The sequence below is a fragment of the Quercus robur genome, chromosome 8 (assembly GCF_932294415.1).
Source record: "Quercus robur chromosome 8, dhQueRobu3.1, whole genome shotgun sequence".
In the NCBI taxonomy this organism is placed as follows: domain Eukaryota; kingdom Viridiplantae; phylum Streptophyta; class Magnoliopsida; order Fagales; family Fagaceae; genus Quercus; species Quercus robur.
The window spans coordinates 48,343,696-48,352,963 of record NC_065541.1 but is presented as its reverse complement, the minus strand read 5'-3'; the positions used below and the strand labels follow the sequence as shown (position 1 = coordinate 48,352,963).

The window sequence follows — 9,268 nt, the reverse complement described above, 5'->3', positions numbered from 1 at the left end:
AAATTGAAGAAAAAAAATATTTAAGTAGTCAAGAAAATTATGAAAACTAAGCATATTGAACAAATAAGTCGAAAATTGGATTGTTGAAATTAAGTTAGCAAAGCCTAAAACTCCTTGGATAATATTTTATCACTCATTCTAAATAGTTATTCAACTTTGGATTTGAAAATGTAATTTCTTTTGCCACATACCTTAGAAATAATTATATTATATCCCTTAAAAAAATTTGTATTAAAACCACTAAACAATTGTCATGTATTATGAAGGGGATAAAAATCGGGAATGACGGATCTGTTTAAATAAACCTGACGGTGCTGAATTAATGGGCCATCAAAAATAAGGCAGCGAATGGAGCGATGGACAAATAGACCACATGACGGATGGACCCCTCTCCATAATAGACGGATAGTCCCTCTATATGGACAGATTCTAGGTTCCTAGGCCAAGGCCAATGGATACCAAGGCCATGTGGCACTCACATTACTTAAGTAAACCCCACATAGAAATATCTTGCGCCCCACGATTAGCCCTAGTTAAAGGAACCCTAACATGGAAAGAATCCTGCAATATATGCACATTTATGAGGATCTTCCTCATAAGGAAAACATCTTCCAATGCAAGAAACAAAAGTCAGTTCCACACTACTATAAAAACCCAAGACCCTCAGAAAACAAGATACGCATAATTTCTGGCACTCTAGAGTTGTGAAGAGAGTTCTCTAAGTTAACTTTCGGAGGGTCTTTGGCCGATATCACACCGGTACTCTCTTAAGGTCTTCTTTTTCTGTGTTGTGCAGGTGTTGTTTTAGGCATGTGAGGACTATGCGACTTACTGACGATTTTCGGCATCATCATATTATTTTCATAAAAATAATGAATTTGAGTAGGCGTTTCTAAAATCTGCGTAACCTTATTTTTACGAGACACTATATATATATATATATATTAAAAATTCCTTAAAAGGCTAGTTTTTTTTAGGTGGGCCAAATCCTTTTTGTTGAAGGGTAAACTCTTAAAGTTTTTAACTTTCTTTAAAAAAAAACACATACAATTTTTTGAAAATAATTGAGGCTAGGGGGAGCCATGGCTCCCCTTGGCCAATATTTAGCTTTGTCCTTGTGTGTAAGTGCTTGCTAGGGGGTTGGAAATTGGAACATGGAATTTGAATTTAAAATTGAGAAATAAGTCTTAAAGCGGGTAAGGAAGGTGGCAGAGAATGTAGGTTATTATGATTGAGGCGTTTGTATTTATGAAGACGTAGGTTATTGTGTTTTGTTGAGGGAGACTTGAATTTATGTAGTGGTTAGTGGGAAGTTTAATTTTATAATTTTGTAGTGGGACATTTGTGTGAAGAGGTTAAAGTGGGAGTTATTCACGAGTTGTTTTGGGCTTATAATTTTTTTAATATAAATTTATCTTAAATTTTAAATTTGAAATACCAAAAAATGTAGTGTATGGAGATTTTTGTTATTGTCGTTGTTATTATTATTGTAATTGTTGTTGTTGTCAACTATTAGTTTTATGTGGTAAATCTTTACTTGCAGAGACTCAGTATAATTTGATATATACCTAAGGCAATGACTTTAATTTTTTTTATTTAATTAATAATTTTGCATTTCTATAAAGTATTTAAATGCTTTTCTGTTCTTGAGATACAAAATTACTAATCGAGTTTTTGTCATAAAAAATTATTAATATGTTATTTTCAATTGATAATATAGCTAATTCAAAGAATTAAAAGTAGTATTTTATCATTTTTAATTTAAAAAATTATGGGGCTTTTTTAAAATTAGAATAAGACTTTATAAAAAGAAAAAAAATTATTCACTCACAAGATAGGGCCATTGTTTATTAAGATAGTTGAGGCCCCTGGTTATATCCCATTCAGATTTATGCAACCTTTTATATATAGAAAAAAAAAAATACATAATTTGAATATTATTTCAATCAATAAATAATATTGGATTTTTTCACTTCCTAAGTGAAAGAGTCCGCTGAATATTTGTGTCAACGCAAGTCCCAGCTTTTACAGTTTTAAAACAAACAACTCAAAGTTAACCTTTATGGGTATCACTTCTTCCAAAACATTAGCATAACTTGAAAAATTAAGGTTATTTTGTCTATCATTATGATGGAAAGGAATCCTTTTAGATCTTATGAAAAATGGCTTCTGCAATTCTATGTGTGTGGAAGATCATTTAAGCCTAACCAATATGTTAATTATTGATTTTATTGCTCGACATTTATTTCGCCATCAAAATTTGGGAGAAAGATAGAATGAAACGTTAAAAAAAAGTACTTTTTATGTCCAACTCATTAATTTTCATATGGTTTTATTATGATAATAATCACATCAATTCAATCAGTATTCGTTGACATTATATATGACAAAGTCTTCCTTAACCCAAATTCAAGAATCATTGATTAATTTGACTAGAGATTTCCTTCATTTTGGCCACTTCATTTCATATATAATGGTGAGTTAATTTTTATATTTGTTTTAAGTTTATACATATGTTTTTACTTTTTATATTAAGTTGACCACACACTATGTCAACTTGTGATTGGATTTTAACACTCAGTGTTCACCACAGGTACTTGAGCATGTTATGTCAACTTATGCACTAATTACAAGTTTACATATAAACAAAGTGTGGTCCGTGTGGATTTGAGCTAGGAAGAGGTTATTTAAAGTCTTAGTAAGAGCACTTATATCAGTGCTTGTATAATAGGAAAAATGCCACATTTTAGCCAACCAAACCCGAAATTCTCCTATATCAAGCCATGCAAAATTTTGTAAAAATACATAATTTCTACAATAATAATATAAATTTATACTGGCATTATTCATTTTTCATTTAAATTTTTATACTTTCTTTATGTATCCCAAAAGTAAAAGAAAGAAATGAATAATAATTGTTGTGTGTGAAGAAAAATAAATAATTAAAAATAATAATAAATAAAATATTTTAATAAAATATATAGTGTAAAATAGATAATTTGATGTATAATATTTTGAAAAGTGAGTATATTAGTAAAAAAAAAAAGTTATTTCTATAAAAAAAAAAATTATTATAGTTAGACACAACACCATAGGTTCCATTTAAATAAGGATGCACGGACGCGGCTCCCAGGCCAGCGCACCCGCGTCCGACGCGGCGGGACGCGGCAACGCGGGAGGGACGCTGCAGACCGCGCGTCCGTCCCGCGTCGTGCCGCGTCGCGCCACGTGGCGGATCCAACTCGGGCCGACGCGGGCAAAATCGGCGCCGACGCGGCCCAAATCGGGCCGAATCGGTCCGTATCGGCCATATCGGCCGGCGACCGATACGGCCGATACGGCCGAAACAGGCCGGAATCAACCGAAACATGCCAAAATCGGCCGAAACAGGCCGAAATCGGCCGTGAAAATCGCCGGAGAGGCCGAAATTCTGGCCTCAGATGCGTTTCTTGCCTTATTCTTTCTTTGTTTTTGTGAATCAAGTATATTAATGTGTTTTTTAAGAATATTTTAATAGTAAAAATATATAGAAAATATAAATAAAAATATTTTTAATAATTTTTTAATCGCCGAGTCCCGCCGCACCCGCACCCTACTTTTTCAAAAATTGCCGAGTCCTGCACCCGCACCCGAGTCCCGAAACGCACCCGTGCTTTATAGCATTTAAATTTCAGCCATCTGTTCAATAAAAAAAATTCACTAACGGCGTCAAAAGTCAGATGATTCTGTTCAAATTTTTTTCCCAACCGCACTTTAACACCCTAACCACTCCAGTCCTCTCTGTCACAGGCTCACTGCCTCCACCGCCTCTTTCCAAACGCATGCAAGCTCTTCATGCGTCTTTCCGTACACATCAAATACTCCCAGATTTGAAGAAGTTTGCGGCGGCAAAGAAGACACACGGCGGAGTTCGGTGACGAAGCCGGTAAATCCATTCCTCTCTGGCAAGATCACAGACATTCTCCTAGTAAGTTTTTGGTTTGTTGGGTGGATCTTTTTTTTAGGTTTTACCTTTTATGAATTGAATTTTATTGGGGTTTTGGTTTTGTGTTTGGAAATTTTGGTTTTAATGTATGATATGTTTTTGGGTTTTGCCTACAATTTAAGACCAAAATTAGACATTTTGGGTGAGAGAGGGAGTAGTCATCGGCGATGTGGCAGATGTTTCACAGGAGTTCTGGTGGCTGGGTTTTCTTTTTCTTTTTAATCACAAATAGAGTTATCGATACTGTTTAAGCCGTTTGTGGCTTTTGACGCCGTTAGTGAATATTTTTTATTTGACAGATGGCTGAAATTTAAATGGGTAACCTAAGGAAATATACCCAAAACGCAAGAATGATTTTTCTGAGAAATTTCTAAAAATTCATCCAAACGCCAACTTTAATTAATTTTTTTTTTTTTTTTTTTAATTTTATTTTATTAATCCCATTTCCAGACTTCCTTCCTTTACACAGACTCACATCGTCTTTCTACCGAACGCCATTCTGCCGCCGGTGAATCCCTTGAAGACGACGACGACCTTGAAGCTCCCCACACCGCTCAGCCCTCTTCTTCTTCTTCTTGAAGCTCCTCGCAATTCGTTTCCTCCAAGGAAAGAATTTTCCGGTATCTCTCAAAACAATAGGTAAATCCATCATAACGACAAACACACTACGTCTGACCCGTGTCATTGGGTTGTGGGTATCTATGAATATTTACTTAGCATATCAGAGAGAGAGAGGAGAATGGGGCAGAAATTCACACACACCTGTAACTGTTTGATGAAATGCTCAATCCAAATAACAATTAGTAGGTTCGGTGAACTAAGTTGGTTTTCTTAAGTTATTACTTTTCAGAGTGTTGTATGGTCGTGCAAACAAACTGTTTGATAAAATGTCCAAATTGGGAAGTGGGTTGTAAATGAGGTCTCAATGCGTGAACATCTCTGCTCGCTGCTCACTAACACGCTTAATGTTTGCTTTTATGTTGTTGTTGGGTTATCATGCACAGTGCAATATGTGGTGGTGGAATTTTGTGTTCAATATTTTGTTTGATGTAATGGTAGGTGTGTTTGTAATAATAGTGTGAAGATGTGTTAAAATTATGCTAAAGTTGGGATTGAGTTTGTGTGAACAATCATGATCTCGTTTTGGATGTTTGTTAGTGTGTAATTGTGGTGGTCTTGGAAACCCAAAGGTTGCATTGTAGACTAATAAAGTATGCTAAACTCGGGATTGAGTTTGCATAAACAATCATGATCCTGCTTTGTCTGTTCCGTCACTGCCTCATGTGGGGCATCTGGCAGGAGAGGAATGCGTGTACTTTTGAAGGAAGTGAGAGATCAATTCATGATTTGAAGCTTTCTTTCTTTCAAGCCTTGTTTGTGTGGATAAATGCTTCCAGTGTATTTACTTTTAATTCTTTGGCTGATTTGCTTGATAGTTGTACTTTTCATGCTTTATACTTTTATTGTATTGCTAATTTCTTAGTACACTGCTGTGTGCTTTGGTTCTTTGTATGATTTCATCTTTTTTCAATGAGGCATTATCGAAAAAAATGATCTTGTTTGACTGTTGCTAGCATGTTATTGTGGCCATAAATATCCCAGGGCTATTGTTTTCCCCCCTATTAGTAAGGTACACACACGTGGGATTAACCTAAGAGCTCACCATCCACCTAGAAGTTATAAGAGGAGGAGGTGCCTGTTGAGTCATAGCTCATTGACATAACCCAAGTTGCCTTGTAGACTAATGGATTTGAGAAACCTTAGCTCCAAGTAATTGGGGTTAGAACTGATCAGGTCAGCTACCTGGGTTTGTAGTTTATAAGCCCCTAAATACACAACTAAGATTTTTGAATCTTGAGTGGAATCAGGGATGGCAGTTGAAATGTATTTCTGCAAAACCAACATAAAGTGCCCTTATCCAAGGTTGTTGTTGTTGGTTTCTTTTTTAATTAATTATTATTATTTTTTACTTTATAACATAGAGATCCTTCTCAAAGTAGAGCCCTTTGGAGTTTGGAATCACCTCTAGCCAATAAAACCTACGGGCAACTAACCCTACCCACCATAACTAGTTGCCGGGTAATCCAGGGCATTCACTCCTAATGGTAAGCAATTTTTGCTCATGCCCATAAGCTTCTTTTTTTAACACATATGTTTAATCTTTATTCAAAATTTGTGAATTATAGAGATTAACTCCGCATTGTTGTGCTCTGAAAGCATCGTCTCAGAGTGCCATCAAGTCCACAAAGTTTGACCAAATCTTTTCTTTTTGACTCAGCAAGGTGAAGTGAGGATGGCTACTGGCAGCCTAAAGAATATTCTGGCTACGGCAGTCACTAGAGGAGTGACCGAAGCAAGGGCAAGGATATTTGGGCACATACTTAACCCAACAGGCCAGAGATCACCCCACAAGCTGTTACGCAAGAAGCTCATTGGTGAAAAGGTTGCCGAATGGTACCCACATGACATCATGAAAGATGATCCTCTAATCATGGCTCGTCGAGAACAAGAGTAATCTCTCTCTCTCTCTCTTTGTGTGGTGGCCATCAAATATTTGCTTAGGTTTCTCACTTAATCTCTTCTTCATGGAACTTATTACGAATGTCAAGGAAAGGAAAATCATGAGCTTCCTCTTCATCTTAAAATTATTATTTGCCTATTATAAAAGAAAAGGGGATCTTTATGGGCAAGAGCCTTTGTAGCTCAACTGGTTAGCATCTACTAATGTTTCCAAACAGAGACATACAGGGTTTAAATCCCCTCACCCCAACTACGGAATTATCAAAAAAAGAAAAAGGGATCTGTAAGCATTTTTGTGTCTTTTATTTGTGAGAATTTTGCCAATCATTAAAGTGTCTGTTATGGTTGCCTGTTTTGTACGGTCAAGCAACACCTTAAGAGCATAGTAGTTGAGCAACTCAATGGGCATGCCACTATGATTAATACTAAATATGGTTTGCCAATGTTCTGTTGATCAAATAGGGCTATTGTACACAGTAGCATGGATTTTAATGAATGAGAGAAGCAAACAATTACCTTTAGATTTCATACAATTTACCAAGTGAGAAACTGGTCAGTTTCTGGTTAATTTTCTACATTAACTACTGAATCATGTTCTAGCACTATTCTTCTAGTTAGGCCTTTTCTGCTATGTTTAATCTTTGACGGTTCTCTGCAATCTACTGTTGATTCTAATTAGAAGGTTTGAAATCAGCTTACCTCAGATTTGAAAATGCCCATCTCTCTTGGAGTTGTTCTACCATATGTTAGCTTGATATTAGAAGTGTATTTGGAGGGATCTATTTCATTGCCAATGTTTGCTCTACAGCTTGTTGTATTAATTTATTTCTATTGGCAAGTTGTACATATATTCGACTGGTCACCCGAACTTTACCCTTCATCACGTTCTGATAAGAGGAGGAGATGCCATTTGAGACTATAAGCTCCTTAAACTATACCAACTAAAAGGGTGTGCTCTATCTTGAACTTCCATTAGAGCCGCATTCGCTACTGAACTTCTTAAAATATCCATGCAATACGTTGATCGTTTTAGCATATCATGTGTTTCTCTACTTGTATGAAAAATTATCTGGCGAAGCAATTTCTTTAGGAAGATATTCTCCTGAGTATTTTTGTGAAGGTTGATGATTAGTATGATAGGAATGGTTTGTAGCTTTAAATGATCATGTGGAACTGATTCATGTAAATTTAAAACGTCTGACATATACACACATTGTGCTTTGCCCAGGCGCTTATCCAAGCTTGAAATGTTGAAGCGTCGTGGAAAGGGACCACCCAAGAAGGGCCAAGGAAAGCAAGCTGCCAAACGTAAAAAGAATTGATGTCTTCTTGTGTTCTTGGAATTAGATTATCTTTTGAACAAAAAGGCTGTTAGCCTGTGGAATTCTTGTGACAACTTTCCAGGATATTTTCCTGACTTATTTTTGCCTAAAAGAAGGTTTGAGGAATCAATGCATTTGCTTTTGAGTTACTGCCCTTTAGCCCTGGATGTAGTAGAAAATTGCGACTAAATTGAGTGGTTACTTTCACATTTACATGTGTTTGCATGCCATGCGTCTTTTACATTTTGCCTTAAATCAAGATCAATGACTTCTATGAAAAAAAAAAGATCAGGGGCTGATACACTGTTTGTTTTGCTACTAAGAGCATTTGCAGCAGTGGAGCTAAAAGCTATAATGCTATTTTAGCTCCACTCATATAGCAAAATAAGCTCACAGCAGTGGAGCCAAAGCCATAAAATTTGGCTGATTTGCTACAGTGCACATCTATAGATAGATGTGCACTGTAGCACTCGTCTAAAAAAAAAAAAAAAATTTTTTAATCACCTGCAGATTAAAATAATAATAACTCATTTATTTTTTTTATTCTCTCACCGGTCACTGTGCACACTCAGTTCTCTCCCTCAAGCTCTCATCTCTTTCAAGCTCTCTCTACCTCAAGCTCTCTCTCCCTCAAGCTCTGATCTGCTAGCCCACTCCACGCCGTCGCCGTCTCAGCCGAGCCACGCCGTCGCCGTCCCGGTCGTCCCAGCCCACACCGTCACTCCTTACCACCATTCTTCCTTTGTTCAACCTCACGAAATGCCTGTCCTCCTTCACCGGCCTCTCGTTCACGTTCTCGCCTCTAGCGAACGACACCGCAGGAACACTAATCCACTCCCCGACATCGGAATCGCCTCAATGTCTCAGCCGATCCTTGGAGTGGCGGTGGAGAGCGAAACCTTGATTTGGGTTTTTTTTTTTTTTTGGGTTGAGCCTTGATTTGGGTTGAGCCTTGATTTGGGATGATGTCTCAGCCGATCCTTGGAATCGCTTGAGCCTTGATTTGGGTTTTTTTTTTTTTTTTTTTCTCTGCTGTGGACCGATGATGGTGGTGGTGGTGGTGATGGTGGTGGTGGAGTATGTTTGTGTTGTGCTGTGTGGTGGTGGTGGTGGAGGATGTTTGTGCTGTGTGGTGGTGGTGAAATATTATTTTATTATAGTAGAAATATTATTATTTTATTGTAGTAGAAATATTATTTTATTGTGGTGAATATATTATTTTATTGTGTTGAAAGCTAAAATAGATCCACTGCTGCAGTATGTGTGTAGCTAAAATAGATAAAGTAACTTTTGGTGGAGCTAAATTGCTAAAAATTTAGCTCCACTGCTGTGGATGCTCTTCAGGAGACACAAAAGGAATAATTGCAACTTTATAACACCCGTCATTTTCTTAGAAGCAAAGGCACCATAGCTAATCAATGCTATTCCAATAATGTCAAAC

General features: G+C 36.7%; 1 protein-coding gene across 8 annotated transcripts; it reads left to right on the top strand.

Moving 5' to 3' along the window:
• Positions 1 to 3,713: 3,713 nt before the first annotated feature.
• On the top strand, positions 3,714 to 7,976 carry LOC126696774 (uncharacterized). 8 transcript variants are annotated; one of them, XM_050393488.1, is made up of 5 exons: positions 3,715 to 3,967; positions 4,455 to 4,624; positions 5,968 to 6,090; positions 6,264 to 6,496; positions 7,734 to 7,976. In XM_050393488.1, the coding sequence occupies exons 3-5, from the start codon at positions 6,088 to 6,090 to the stop codon at positions 7,825 to 7,827; spliced, it is 330 nt and encodes a 109-aa protein (XP_050249445.1). In that variant the 5' UTR covers positions 3,715 to 3,967; positions 4,455 to 4,624; positions 5,968 to 6,087; the 3' UTR covers positions 7,828 to 7,976. The 8 variants fall into 8 exon arrangements, with proteins under 8 accessions (XP_050249449.1, XP_050249445.1, XP_050249442.1 ...); XM_050393485.1 differs by having other exon boundaries at positions 4,436 to 4,624; positions 5,986 to 6,090; XM_050393484.1 differs by having other exon boundaries at positions 4,436 to 4,624.
• The last annotated feature ends 1,292 nt before the right edge of the window (positions 7,977 to 9,268 follow it).